This window comes from Papio anubis, chromosome 7 (assembly GCF_008728515.1).
Source record: "Papio anubis isolate 15944 chromosome 7, Panubis1.0, whole genome shotgun sequence".
Classification (NCBI taxonomy): domain Eukaryota; kingdom Metazoa; phylum Chordata; class Mammalia; order Primates; family Cercopithecidae; genus Papio; species Papio anubis.
The window spans coordinates 18,584,439-18,600,457 of record NC_044982.1 but is presented as its reverse complement, the minus strand read 5'-3'; the positions used below and the strand labels follow the sequence as shown (position 1 = coordinate 18,600,457).

Here is a 16,019-nt window from a genome sequence, read left to right as displayed (position 1 = left end):
AGAATTTCACAAGCTCTCTCTTCACATTCCAACTTCTCTGAACTAGGGGAATTTCCAATTAATGTGCTCTTTTAGGACGCAAATAATAAAAGCTCCAATTAAATCCATGGTCTACTTTTCAACAGATGGTTTCTTAAAACAGATATATTACAGGATTTTAGAAAACGTGGTGAAAATTAGAGGTGGCAATCTAATTTCATCTTTCAAACCAGATCAGCTGAGTCCTAGGACACCCTAGAAGCAGCATGAACAGATCCTTCATAGCAAACCAAGACCAACTCTCAAGATTCAGTAGGACTGAGAATCCCTATCCCTCTAGCAGGAGATCAATCCTGAATTTCATCACCCTGAAGTTCTTCCTTTTCTTTGAGATGGCGTTTCGCTCTTGTTGCCCAGGCTGGAGTATGATGGCGCGATCCTGGCTCACTACAACCTCTGCCTCCCAGGTTCAGCAATTCTCCTGCCTCAGCCTCTTGAGTAGCTGGAATCCCAGCCAGGCACCGTATCTGAATAATTTTGTATTTTTAGTAGAGATGGAGTTTCTCCATGTTGGTCAGGCTGGTCTCGAACTCCCGACCCCAGGTGATCCGCCCGCCTTGGCCCCCTAAAGTGCTGGCATTACAGGCGTGAGCCATTAAGCCTGGCCTCTTTCTTCTTACAGAGAAGAGGAAGAGCAACTTAGTCAAATTTGCGTTTTTCACTATGGATGGATCTAGTCTTTCTAGTCCTAGTCCTAGAAAATCCCAGTAAGACTGCTTACTTTTTATACAATGTATTTGAATAACATTCCAAAATTTGCAAGTCTCATGCTATGATTTCTAAATAAGTTTCCATCCCAAAGTCATTATGAATAGCAGCATTCTTTTGAGCAGTTTTATCTAACATATTTTCAGGTTATGTTTTTGTTTTGGAACTTTCTCCTCCAGAAAAAGCTTAAATAGAAGCTCTATAAGATAAATGGAAAGGAACTTGTTCTGGTTGAACTGAATGAAGGTCCAAAGACCCATACTTCCATTTCCATCCACTATCCTCAGATCCTAGATGAGATTTTCCAGACACAACTTAGAAAACTTAAGAACACCACTGAAAACCACAATAAATCATAAATACCAGTAGCAAAAAAAAAAAAAACTGTAAAGAAACAATACCCTTGTCATCTTTATATAAATTCCTCCTTTGTATTATATTTATTTCTGCTATTAAAAACAAATGGGTGGAGCTTGCAGTGAGCCCAGATCGCGCCACCGCACTCCAGTCTGGGTGACTGAGCAAGCCTCCATCTCAAAAAAAAAACAAAAAAACAAAAAACAAATCTTTATTCTTTCCAGGGGTCATCTTATTATCCCAAAAAGAATGTATATTCATTAAAATTATCCAATCTGAGCACCTACATTCATCTGTCATTATTGAACTCTTTGTGATAGGCATTTCTTTTTTTTTAGACAGAGTCTCACTCTTTTTGCCCTGGCTGGAGTGCAATGGCGCGACCTCGGCTCACTGAAACCTCTGCCTCCCAGCTTCAAGCGATTTTTCTGCCTCAGCCTCCCAAGTAGCTGGGATTACAAGCATCTGCCACCACGCCCGGCTAATGTTTTTGAATTTTTAGTGGAGACAGGGTTTCACCACTATGTTGGTGAGGCTGGTCTCAAACTCCTGACCTCAGGTGATCCAGCCGCTTCAGCCTCCCAAAGTGCTGGGATTACAGGCGTGAGCCACTGTACCTGGCCTGCGATGGGCATTTCAACAAATGGAACACAGATCCCAATAAAATCTTGCTGGAAAAAAAATGGCAAACACAAAGTAAAAAGTTTTTGTATCCTGAGAGATTTTACTGCAGGAAAACTAAAGGTTCAGAGAAAAGGAAATGAAGTCTGAACTGTCTGAAACACTGAAAATGTGTCTTAGAGCAACAATTAGTCTTTCAAACCAGGTTAGTTGAATTAGAATGCACTGGAGTCAGCAACAGATTCTTAATAGTAAAAAAGTTAAAATAAAATAAAATATAGCCCTGGCTTATTTCACTAGTTTAAAAGAAAATGGAAACTAATACTTTTAATGCTTCCTTCAAATGAACACAAGAGAGACACATGTATAATCACAAGAAAATAAAACATAAGCTTTGAAATGTCAAATTTGGGTATTTAAAAAGTTCATCACCTTTCACTATGAAGATACTGTAGCAATGCCATCCACCTGATTACAGAGTTATCCACTATACATGCACCAACCTGGCTTCTGCTCTGTCCACTTACTGCTCTTATCAGACCTGTGCTCATAGCAGACATGACTTTCCACTTACAATCCCTGTGCTCCAATCTTATTAATAGCTCCACTGCCCCACCTCCCCAACCCATTCTGCTCCCACCAGCACACTCTCACCAGCATACTTCAGCCTGGAATTGACCTTGAGTTACCTAGTTCTGGCTGCAATAGATCTTCTCAATCTATGCCTTCTCCATCCCTACAACTACAGATTAATTAAAATATGCCATTACTGGCTGGGTGCGGTGGCTCATGCCTGTAATCCCACCGCTTTGGGAGGCTGAGGCAGGTGGATCACAAGGTCAGGAATTCAAGACCAGCCTGGCCAAGATGGTGAATTCCCATCGTTACTAAAAATACAAAAAAAAATTAGCCGGGCGTGGTGCCAGGTGCCTGTAATCCCAGCTACTCAGCAGGCTGAGGCAAAGAATTGCTTGAACCCGGGATGCAGAAGTTGCAGTGAGCCAAGATGGCGCCACTGCACTCCAGCCTGGGTGACAGAGCGAGACTCCGTCTCCAAAAAAAAAGCCATTATTCCAGTGAATACTTCAGCTTACTGATGGAGGTCAGTGCCCCCACTCTTCCTCCGTTGTTTAAACCATCTTTCATGACTTGTTTTTCTCCCATATCCCTTTACCTCTCAATCTTCAGTTCTTTGCACATGCTATGCCCCTCCTTAGCAACGTGGAGAGTTCCCAACCATCCCTTCTTGAACATTCAAATTACACATCACCTCCTCTAAAAGACTTCCCAATCAACCCAGGTAGAGTTGTCATCTCCTCTGTGTCTTCTAAGACCTGTAGGTGTATATCTGACTCTATACCACCCTCCCCAATACAAAAAATACTTTTGGGCAGAAAACCACATTCTCTATCCTTATATTACAACCGTATGCACAATGCCTGACAAACTAGTGTTGAGCAAATAAATGCTCTATGATTAACTGAACGAAGATATGAAAGAAATGTATTGAACCTTATCTACTTAAGAACATAAAACACCCAATTTAAAGAAATTTTTTCCTATAAACACGCATGTGAAAGTATCTTTTTTGTATAATGACTTCTTTTCCTCTGGGTAGATACCCAGTAGCAGGATTGATAGATTTGTGAAAATTTGGAACTAGCCCCAAATGCCCATCAATCAATGAGTAGATAAAGAAACTGCAGTATATGTATACAATGGAATACTACTGGGTCACAAAAAGCAATGCATTAATGGCATCTGCAGCAAGATGGATGGGATTGGAGACTATTATTCTAAGAGAAGCAACTCAGGAATGGAAAACCAAACATCGTATGTTCTCACTCATAAGTGAGAGCTAAGTTATGAGGATGCAAAGGCATAAGAATGATAAAATGAACTTTAAGGACTCAGGGGTAAAGGATGGGAAGGAGATGAGGGATAAAAGACTACAAATTTGGTTCAGTGTATACTGCTCCAGGGATGGGTGCACCAAAATCTCAAAAATAACCACTAAGGAACTTACTCATGTAACCAAATACCACCTATTCTCCAAAGACCTATGGAAATAAAAACAAAATTTTTTTAATATAAAAAATTTTAAAAACCTGAAATTAAATATTGCCCGAAAATTATATTTCTTGGAGAAAAGATATATACAACAAGACAAAAGGAAGTGAAAAGTAAACCAGAGAATAGCTCCACCTGAAAAGTAAAACTGCCATTTTTTTCCAATGGCAGAAGTTATTATGCTGTTTTTCCTTTCCTGGAAAATAACAATTATAGTAGTTACCTCATAGGTAAGGATGTGAGAATTAAATGGAGATAAATAGTTAGGAAGAGTTCCCCAAAAATAACACAATTGGCAGATGTTATTGCCACCTCTTTGCTAATCACAAAAAGAAACATGTACTATAACACACTCCAATAGAAAACAAGAATTAGAATATATGCCATAAATTTTTATAAAAGACAAAGAAAAAACAGGTACATTTCTTGAAGTCCTAAAAGTCTAAAATGATATAATTGTTTCACAAAATTTATCAGAATTCCAAAACTAATGAGTTTTAAAACAAAAAAATTCAACACAATTCTTTAGACAAAGGTAATTAAGGACTCACAAAGAATTACACATGCTTTAATATCAGGAATATAAACATTGTTAAGATTTTGCTTGAATTTTATGTCACAACCAGCAAAATAAATAACTGTAGTATAAAAAATATGGTGTTTCCAACACAAATTTCCTACTAATTTCTGTGTTTGGAACTACAAGGAATTATTCACTAAAAAGTTAGAGACAGAAAGATACTAAAGTTGTACACACCTTAATGTAATTGGCATTATATGACCTCTCATTCCAAATCTGCAAAACAAAAAGTCAAAAAAGTATGAATTGAAAGTTACAAAATGTCAGAAAGTAGATTACCATTAAGATACCATTTCTCTCATCATCTTTCATATTATCTGATAAGCCATTTTTTTACTTTATGGGATATCCTGCCATAGAATTTACAGATACTTGTAAGATAGCATAACTTTTTTAAAATTAAAATATTATTTTTAAGAACCTTAAAATATTTCGTGGGTATTTTTCAAAAAGTAATTTATTCCAAAGATTTTCAACAATGGAATATTCATTAATTCATTTAACACATGTTGACAGTGCAATGTGTGCCAGAGACTATACTAGGCATTGGAGAACTAATAGATAAGGAGACTGTTACAACAATTATGACAAGATCCCTATAGGCACACCTGAAAGCCAATATTAATATGTATACTGTATAGAAGGCATATTTTTAAGCATACACAGAGAATCACAGTAATACACTAGTCACAAAAGCAAACTCTGAATGAGGATGGATAAAAGGAACATATATACATCTATTAGGTTTAGAGTCATGAAGCCTGGGGTTTTAGAATTGAAAGAACTTCTGTAACTCCACAGTTGAGAAAACTGTTAATAACAAGAGATGATTCTAGAATCCAGGTGCAGGTCTTTTTACTCCAACAATACAGGAAAGAGTTTATCAATGAAGCTCCTCACCATAGCATGTGTTATCATGAGTCTAAACAAGATGTGAATCACCCATTACTTGTGATTGTACCATAAGAGAAAGCTATTAGACCAAACCTACATTTAGTCTCACTATGGGTTATAAATGTCCTGACATTTAAGAAAGTTCTCTGGCCAGGTGTGGTTGCTCATTCCTGTAATCCCAGCACTTTGGGAGGCTGAGGTGGGCGGATCACGAGGTCAGGAGTTTGAGACCAGCCTGGCCAACACAGTGAAACCCCGTCTCTAATAAAAAGAAAAGAAAAATAGCTCGGCATGGTGGCAGGTGCCTATAATCCCAGCTACTTGAGGCAGGAGAATCACTTGAACCCAGGAGGCAGAGGTTGCAGCCAGCCGAGATCACAACACTGCACTCCAGTCTGGGCGACATTGCCAAAAAAAAAAAAAAGAGGAAAGTTCTCAAATATAAACTAATTTTCAGTCATAATTTGGAAAAGGATAGCAAAAACTAATATATTCTTTCTTCTGACTTCCTCCAGCCCTTGGCTCATCCTCATGCCCTTGGCTCATCCTCATGCCCTGTATCACCATGTAGTATCGCAGTTAATATGTTCCAGTGTCTACTTCTCTTACTGAATACAAGAGCTTATTAATCTTAGTAGCCCTAAAATAGGGCTCAATAATTGTTTGCTGATAATCTAAGTCATGGTTGCATGAAAATGTTTAAGTATTAGTTTTAACTGATGGTATATTAATAAGCAACTGATTATGGAGACCCAGTATGTGTATGTTAAGGCTCTGTGGGGTATGATGCAGCCTAAGGCATGCCTCCACCCAGCCAACAGACAAGCTGGACATGATATCATTTTCCATACTTTTTAAATCCTTAAAAGGTGTTAAGGTGTTAAGTAACAGTTTGTGACAGGTGGACACAGATTTCAGCCAGCCTGCCAAATCTGGCCCATCATCTGTAATTTTACAACTTGAGAGTTAAAAGTGCTTTTAGTTTTAAATAGTTACATTTTAAATGGCTATATATTTACCTCAAGATCCTCAATATTGCCTTTTGGCCCACAAACCCAAAACTATCTATGCTCTGGCCCTTTAATAAAAAGTTTGCCAATCTTTGGCTTAAGACAACAATAGAATAAAATAAGACTAACCCATAAGCTGTCTAGGAAACACAACATTGTTGTAGGAACCAGAGAAAGTAGGGAAAGCTTTGAAGGAGAATTTGAGTTGGGTTGATACAAAAAAAAAAAACCAGCTCAGAGGAAGAAGGTATACACTTAGCACAGTTTTCAAAAGCGGTGACATTGGGATGGGCAAAGGGGAGCAATTAAAGGTCACATGTACTTAGCTTGTGTTATTATCAGATACCAGTAGAACAAATTAGTCTCATGACATAAAATGGTTAGTCAAAAAGTACCTTAGAACCAAATTATATTTTAAATTACAAATAAATGTCCAAAACTGAATCATATTTTAAATGTATTACTAACTCCAATATAATCAATGTCCAAATCATGATAACGCTTGGCACCCACAATCCAGGTCACGACATAATAGGCAGTCAGCTGAAGATTGACATAAGGCCAGTCAAAACCTTTTCCCAGCCATCCAGGGAATGACCATGGCAACCCTGCAGAGAGAAGGGAGGAGGCAAAGCTAGAGGAGGTATAACAGTGCTGGCGCTATTGAAAATAAAACAAATTTTTTTTAAGAAAAGCATTCAACTTGCAAAACACCAACACAGATCTGACTAAAGGAAAGTTTATATACCATATAAAAATTATTGAAATCCTTTCCAATCTATAGATACTATAATTCCTTATTGATCCCTAGAGTCAGGTCCCATAATTTCAAATGTTCTTTCCAGGCAAAAGAAAAATAACAAATACAAACACCTCTATCCAAGACCCTTACCAATAGAAATAAATGTACCATATGTTTTAACTTAACATTTCCACTCACTGTTGGAATGTTCAATATTCAACTTCTGTTCTTTGAGGTCAAACCAAAGAATTCTAAAAGGCTTATTCCAAACTACTCACTCCTTTGAGTTATGTATAACACAAATTTATCATTCACTTGTACATCTTCTTATAATTTAAGGGTCCTTAAAATATTAATCAGTCAGGCAATGTAATGTAGCAAAACTAGTTTGTTCTTACATCAACATAAAGGACAATGAATCCATAGAGAAATATACCCTTGTTAAGTGATACACATCAAATAAGTCCATATTCTTCCAATAACCCTGATTATGTTTAAGTAAAAAAGTGAGAAGAGTAGAAAAGTACGTATTATAATTCTAAATTTAAATTGCTACTAATTTTAAATACGCTCAACAGTTAAGTTCCTCAGCAATAAATATATTACCAAACTAGTTCACCACTGAAAAAAATAAAAATAAAAATGACAAAATGTTTATTTTCTAAACTCAGGAGGAGCACCCAAGTGTATTACATAAGAAATGTGACATTAAAGTAATAGAATTCTTGAAAACAATGAAATGCTAAATGCAATCTGAAGGCCTACCATGTGTAAGTCTTTGTTAGGACATAGTTTTCCCTGCCATATTTTCTACATTTAAATGAGGTCTGACCTTGGAAGCAGTCTAGCGGGTATTTGCTAAATTCAGTGATGCTTTTACTGCAAACAGCATTTCTGGAATCTTACAAAAGCCCATTTATAAAGAACATACTTACTCCTAATTTCTTTTAACATAGAAAATATTGCTCTTATCCTTTAATTTGATTGCTGAGAAAATTATTTTTTAAATAACTAGAAATCAGGCCTTTAGAAGGAATCATTAATTTCATTTAACTTAGTTTGAATTTAAGCCTGTTTCAAAAAATCAAATTCATTTCAAGTGATGAAAGTATCCCATCACTCTGATGTTTGAAATACTTCACAGGCTCTGTACGCATTCTCACAGAACTGTGAAATATACATAGTCCCATTGAAGCAACTAGCCAATGATCCTTCCAATAGAACCTAAGCTCCACAGGTGCAGGGATTGGGGATGTGATTGGCTTCCTGAGTCCCTAGAACAGTAACCAGCACATTATTGAAGTTCAAAAACAAACAAACAAACAAAAAACACTTTTGTATGTACCTTTTCTAAAAATGGGTTTACTACATGTAACATACAATTGTGTAACTAGTTAGGTGTACTACTGCATAGTATTACCCTTTTACGAATACTGATGACAGATTTGTGAATAGTATTACCCTTTTCCGAATACTGATGACAGATTTTGTGAAGAAAAGTAGTTTAGCATCATAGAAATATGGAATTATGTGCTAAAACTGATTTTGCCATTTACTAACTGTCTATGACCTTAGGTCAGTGGCATAATCTTTCTAAGCCTCTACTGCTTCTTCCTGCCAAATGGAAAGAATCATGCCTTACTTCACAGGTATTATAAGGATTCAACATAATATACAAGGGCAAAGAAAGGATCACCCCTGACACATGCTTTGCTGCTGGTAGCATACTGGTAGTATTAATGACATTATGAGCACTTCCGTACTAATAGAGATTCCACCAACATGATCCAGAATTTAAAAGTTAAAGGAAAAGAGACTGAAGAAGCATTGCAAACTTCATTTCTTACCAATGAGTGTAATATTGGGATTCCTCTTCTTAGCTTCCTTCATTAACCACCACTCATATCCTCGAAAATAATTCTCATCTAGTGCATAGTGCATGTGGGAGGGCTCAGTGCCATCTGAATAGAGGAGAGCAAAAACGAAGTAATGATCCATGAATGGTACTCCCTAGGACCATCTCACTCCCCACCCCCCCCCCCGACACCCACTTCACAAAAGCAGTATTCCAGTTCTAATCCTGAAGTTGGGCAAATCGTAATCTTATACAACTTAAGGATGGATGAGAAAAGCACATTATTTCATCCTTTTTTCATTATCTTAAGCATTGTAAAAGTCTTAATAAAACCACAACCTTCTATTATAAGCAGTACTGAGAGAAATATTATCACCTCATATAACTAAAAATTCCCAGTATTCATTCTTCTGGGCTTTTGATCTCTCTGTGGTTTTCAAATCCCCATGTCCAACTTTAAGTTCTCATTACCTCAACTTTCAGCTTATCAATGCTGGATATGAATCCCCGGGCTCCTGAGCCCTGTTCTCAGAACCCACACCTTTAGCCTATAATATGTCTTGATATAGGAAGAGTTTTGAGGGGAAAAAAAAAAAGGAATAAGTATACATATCCACTCTAAGAATAACAAAATTCTATACTAACATCTGCAGTTAGTAGAGGTTACATTATCTTAGCACGGAGGAAGTTAACTGCTATTAAAGTCCTCATATATTCCCACAGTTCACAAATATCTGCCCCTGCTAAGTTGGGCCTTCTGAGAGGCCCTTGCGCATTTCTTCTTAAAGGTAATTCATTCAGAATTCACAAGAACTGCCTGTTTATGTATCTCTACCTCTAATTTAGCTTCAGCAAGTGAAATTAGCCCATCATTGTCAATTCTGCCTAAAAGGTTTTAACAGTAAAATGCAATAGCTTGGGGAAAGTTTCTGTTATGGGGGTTTCTTTTGTTTTTGCTTTGTACTTTTTATTTCAACATAAACACTAATACCACCACATAGACATATCTGTTCAACAAAGAATTACTTCCAAATCACTAGCAGGAATACAAGTAGGCAGGAGATACACTAGAGTTCATTATAATGGAATCTGATCTATAAACAATAAGCTATATCTAATCATAGAGAGAATTTTTTTCTTCTTCCTGAAAAACAAAAGGCCTATAAACTGCCAATTGGTAACATGGACTACACAAAGCCAATCAAAATAGTGACAATGAAGACTGAAGATTTAGTGATTAAAGTTTTGTTTTCAAAAGAAAAAAAAGCTGTATCTCTGAAACACTGGTTACATACATTTTTACCACATATTTTAAGTTAATAACACTTTATATGCTCTACATAAAATTAAAATCTTTCTAACTTCTCAATAAAATTCAAAACTGTCCCTATGCTCTGTCCTGTATATATAGATTTTAGAAAACTGTGGATTTGTTTACTACCGATTACTTCAACTAAATAAGCAATTTAAAGTCTGAATGTTGTTTTAGATGGGCCATATTCTTTTTTTTTTTTTTTTTTTTTTTTTGAGACGGCGTCTGGCTCTGTCGCCCAGGCTGGAGTGCAGTGGCCTGATCTCAGCTCACTGCAAGCTCCGCCTCCCGGGTTTACGCCATTCTCCTGCCTCAGCCTCCCGAGTAGCTGGGACTACAGGCGCCCGCCACCTCGCCCGGCTAGTTTTTTGTATTTTTTAGTAGAGACGGGGTTTCACCGTGTTAGCCAGGATGGTCTCGATCTGCTGACCTCGTGATCCGCCCGTCTCAGCCTCCCAAAGTGCTGGGATTACAGGCTTGAGCCACCGTGCCCGGCCAGATGGGCCATATTCTATATAATATTTTAAAATAATTACAGTTTAAAAATGAGGAACACTCTAATAAGCAACCATCAATCTCAAAAGTGTTGGTACTGTTTACACATATTCTGAAATCACAGTCCATATGGTGAGGTATAGATTTAAATGTTGACGGGAGAAATCCTGTCTCCCAAATTCTCCTACCTGTTGTCTGCCCATCACCACCTATTTCCACTTTTAGAATATGCAAAGAGGCACCAAAATTCGGCTGTGAAAAGAATTAACAGTATTAACATAGTGCTGTATTGTATGATGCTTCAAGACAATTACTAATTACTGCCTTAGGTTTTACAGACGCAAAAACAAAAGTAAAACTTCAAATAGCAATTTATTCCAAAAGTAATGCGCCATTTTTTCAAAAACCAGAATTTTGAGGCTAATAAATTATAGGTAAAATTCACCCTACAGTTTCTAAAATATCACAAGTATCAAGAAATAATTATTTTTTCATTACCTTAAAGAGATAATCCAATATCTGAGAACGATAGGGCTCTGGGTAATTTACTAGAAGTCGGGAGGTTGCCTAAAAAAATAAGTTTTTGAAAGTATGAATAAAAGAAATCCAATCATGAATATTGGTCTACAGTGTTCATGCACACCACCTGGTATACACATATTTAGCCTCAGGCAAGGTCAGGCTGTGGAAAAGCACCTCACAAGTTGCTTATCTGCCCTTTCTGTGCCAATCACTGGGCAAGCAGGGCTGCTGTTTGTCCAACAGCTAAAAGGTTCTCTTCTTTTGGGATGAGGGTTAACTGGAAGGTAAGCTTGCTAACCTCATGATCACAAACTTATCTTGAAATTCAGGTTTTCTATCTTGAGACCAACTGGCAACAGTATCTCAGGGCTAAGATGAGAGGGATGAATGTCAGGAAATTTTTCCCCTTAACATCTTCCAGAAAAACATCACAAGCAGCAGTGCTGAAAGGAAGCACCACTTTCCCCATCCTCATAAATTCTACCTGTTACTATTAAGAATAACTAGCAATAATCTCCAGACCAGGCCGTACTAAGAAAACTTAACCCAAGAGTGGCATCAGAATGCATGGAAAGACAAGGGTGGACAGTGCGGGGACCAATAGCTGATCATGCCTGGACCATGGCATACAACTATTTGAAAAAAGAAATCACAAAACCAATAATTGACCTATAATCTATCCTTTGGCAGGCAATATAATCAAAAAATAAACAAAAAGAGGCCGTTTTTTGGCACGAAATAGTAGCACATCCTCAGGCTTGTAAACCGGACAGTCCTAGGTTCAAACTGCTGACACTTTGCCAGGTGTGTGTATGATTACAGGGACAAAATACTTCCCTTTTATGGGGTTTAACTTTCTATGTTATATTCTCACATATGCTACCACTGACATTCTGGTAGTGCCCATATCTACTTGTTCTCACACCCAAAACATCCCCAGTCCCTACCAGTGAGGCAAAGACCCATGGAGCTGCTCTCTAGTCACTCTTCTCATCTACCTCAATATATCCCAAACCAAACATAGCAGTTTTGCACCTATCTGCTCCTTTTCCTGAGCTTGCTGTCTCAGTAACGAACACTGGCCTCCACCATAAACTTGGGCCACCTTTTGTCCAAACGTCTCATGCACCCTCAATCACCAAGATATCCTTAATAGCTCTCAAATCCTTCCTCTACTCTTCAACCCCACTGACTTACCTAGGCCTTCCTCACTTATGAGAAAAGCCTAAGTGGTCTCAGGGCATCCCCTCTGCCTCTCCCTCTATTCTATCTCCCATGCTACTTACGAGAGCAACCTTCCCAAAACACAAATGTAATCGTGAAACTCTTCTGTGTAAACGTGCTAAGATCTTCCCTTCCCCAAAAGCTTTCAGGATAAAGTTCAAATTGCTCAATTTTGCACCCAAATCCCTTAATTATTCAGTTCCCAACCCTGATACTTTACCCCTTATCACTCTCACACCTTCTATCTAGGTGTATCAAACAATGTTTTCTATTCTTATGCCTGGAATGCACCCCACATCCTCTCTTGGACAACTCCAATTCACCTTTCAGCTTAAATTCCACCTCTTCAAGGAAGGATGCCTTTTGACCCTGCTCACTGACTTGATGTAAGTGCCTCTCCTTTGGGCTCCTTTGGCACCAGATCCATATCTCTATTATAACACTTTGAACCCTGCATCCTCATCACTCCTTTACTTTTCTGACTCAGCTCTTAGTTCCTTAAGGACATGGACTGAATCTTATTCAAGTCCGTATCCTCAATCTTTGTTTTTTTTTTTTTGTTTTTTTTTTGAGACGGAGTCTCGCGCTGTGTCACCCAGGCTGGAGTACAGTGGCGCGATCTCGGCTCACTGCAAGCTCCACCTCCCAGGTTCACGCCATTCTCCTGCCTCAGCCTCCGAGTAGCTGGGACTACAGGCGCCCGCCACCTCGCCCGGCTAGTTTTTTGTATTTTTAGTAGAGACGGGGTTTCACTATGTTAGCCAGGATGGTCTCGATCTCCTGACCTCGTGATCCACCCGCCTCGGCCTCCCAAAGTGCTGGGATTACAGGCTTGAGCCACCGCGCCCGGCCCATTCTTTGTTATTCAATAAACACTTATGAAATATTTTATAGGTCTTTTGTTGCACAGGTACAGGCAACATAACAACTCCATTTGACTCTTTAAGTCAAATGGAGTTTTTATCCTGATTTCATCATTAATAAGCTATGTAATCATAGGCAAATTATTGTAAAGTGGGCTATCTTACTCATTCAGCTGTTGTAAGACTAAAATTAGATGTATGTAAAGGACTTGGCACATTACCTGGCACGTAGTAAGTTCTCAATAAAGGCAAGTGTTATATATAGAAATTTTTTAAATACGTATTTCTCAAAGAGCTTACAACCTAGCAGGGGCTCCAATATCAAAATAGGCAATCTTTAAATGAACACTGTATAGGCACACTAATATATCCTTGAACTAGGTAAACAATGCTTCCTGTCCTACACTATGCCATTAAAACTGTGCACTTTGTTGTCTAGGGTTTATTCTGCCTTCTATGCACTCCCACATTTAACAGAGAAAGTATCGGCTTTAGGCAAAAACATGCCATTGCAAACCTATAGCCACACCTAACACAACAGCATATATAACCAAATGTTAAAATGCACCATCAAGCAGTAACAAACCATAGGATTACCAACCACACTGCCTGAATGAGGCCTGGAACTGTTTACAGGCCCAGGAAAAAAAGCCCTGGGAACATTTCATCATCCAGTGGCCTTGAAATAACTTCCTCCTCCCTAATCCCTGAAACTGGTTATTAACCAAAATCAGTAATGTGAAAGACATCATCCTAAGCACTTCAGGTCTATCCTCACGATGCTCCTACCATGTGGGTACATAACTGTATCCCAAAAACAGAAAGTGAGACAGAGAGGATTTATAATAGATAACCTGCCAAGGTCATACAGTGAAGTGGCAGAACCCAGCATACACTCTTGGCAATCTTCTCTTTAGTCTATCTTCTTTCTGTTTTGTTTGGTTTTGGTTTTCGGGTTTGGTTTGGTTTTGTTTTTTGAACGCAGTCTCACGCTGTCGCCCAGGCTGGAGTGCAATGGTGCGATCTCGGCTCACTGCAACCTCTGCCTCCCGGGTTCAAGCGATTCTCCTGCCTCAGAGTCCCAAGTAGCTGGGGACGACAGGCGCGTGCCACCGCGACCGGCTAATTGTTTGTATTTTTAGTAGAGATGGGTTTTCACCGTGTTAGCCAGGGTAGTCTTAATCTCCTGACCTTGTGATCCATCCCCCTCGGGCTCCCAAAGCGCTGGGATTACAGGCGTGAGCCACCGCGCCTGGCCCTACATTTTTTTTTTTTTTTCTTTTTTTTTTTTTGACACGGAGTCTCGCTCTGTCGCCCAGGCTGGAGTGCAGTGGCGCCTAGCCCTACATTCTTAACTACTTACTGTACCATACTGCTTTCCCTCTCTGACATAAAGATTAAATGACAGCATTCTAAACACTTACTGCCACAACTTGGGCTAGGGACCAAGGACTCCACAAAGAAGTTTAATGTGGTATGCAAATATAATGTTGCAAGAATTTTCATTATTTAGTGACTTCCTACGAGGAGTAATGCACTATACAGGGATACTAATAATTGTTGTATATTCTATCAGATTAGATAGGAGTTTCCTACTCTGAATTATGAAATGATTCTTCTCATCTTAGTAATTTTAAACTGGGCTTAATAAATCTAATGGGTAAGCTCTTACACTAGATTTAGTATCACAAGTAAAGCTACAAAAAAGATGGGGCCCCATTTCATGAAATATTGGCTGTTTCAGGTTTAGACCAAAAACATAAAAAGGAGAATAGTAGTAGCAAAGAATAAATGCATTAGCTCATCGACCCACAGGTTTCCCCTGAAACACACATCAGCACTGCTGGAGAGACTGCAAATTAGGGAATAAAAACATAAAATCAAAAAGGATCAGCTAACTCCAAGGGAAAAAAATTTCCCCTAGCAGGTTATATCATGTGGTCAGACTACCGACCAGGTCATCCTAGCAGCAGGCATTCAAGCTTGTTCTGAGTTGAATGTAAGGATGCAAGCTCCATCCAACTCAATCCCAAAAACCCGAGTTCAACGTTAACATTTTCAAAAAGAATTAGCCCTAGATGTAATTTCAGGTACAAAAACCAAAAAACAAAAACCTTCTCACCCAAAGGTCGGCCACCATGAAGCCCGTGGGCCCAGAGGGAGTACCTGGTAGTTTCAGGCCGCTCGCTTATATTCCTTTTAAAGACACCTTGAGGCACCAGTCCTGCCTCCAAACAAAATCCTATTCGGCGCTACCCTCTCTGGAGAAGCCCATTCTTACCCTGCGCTAACAACTGCCCGGGACTTACGACTCCACCACCCACCAACTCCCCCAAAAGGAAGAGACACAGCCAAAGTATCCCGCTGGGGCGTTCTCTTTCGCACACGGACGCTCCCGCACTCCCTGGCCCTTTCTGGAGCGACGCTCTCCGACTGCCATCTCCGAGATGAAGACAGCCTGGGCCCCATTGCCTGGGACTAGGACCAGCCCCGGCTTCTTCACTGCTTAGACCTGTCACTTTACTCTCTGGACCTCCGGATCCTCATTCGTTCAAACCTAACTGCCTCTGTGGTTCGTGTTAAACGAGAAAGCAGCCGCCCCAGCCCCGCAGCGCACCCGCCCCAACCGCCTGCTGACGGGCACCCTAGGAGAGCGCGGCCGAAGGTGGAGCGGGTCGAAACGCACGGCAACGCCGCGGGGGTTTGTGGGGCGGGCCTCACGGGGCG

General features: G+C 39.3%; 1 protein-coding gene across 5 annotated transcripts in view; it reads right to left on the bottom strand.

The window, feature by feature from the left end:
- Positions 1-16,019, bottom strand: part of GALC (galactosylceramidase) — a 58,026-nt gene that overhangs the window by 41,226 nt on the left and 781 nt on the right. For 2 of the 5 annotated variants that reach the window (XM_003902135.5, XM_031667927.1), the window contains exons 2-6: positions 11,182-11,250; positions 10,872-10,935; positions 8,869-8,982; positions 6,748-6,887; positions 4,553-4,591 (exon numbers count right to left, since the gene is read on the bottom strand). In XM_003902135.5, coding sequence (XP_003902184.2) covers positions 4,553-4,591; positions 6,748-6,887; positions 8,869-8,982; positions 10,872-10,935; positions 11,182-11,250 — 426 coding nt within the window. Of the gene's footprint in view, positions 1-4,552; positions 4,592-6,747; positions 6,888-8,868; positions 8,983-9,347; positions 10,383-10,871; positions 10,936-11,181; positions 11,251-15,414; positions 16,008-16,019 lie in introns of those variants that run through there. The other 3 variants (XM_009212081.4, XM_009212079.4, XM_009212082.4) reach the window with 3 other exon arrangements.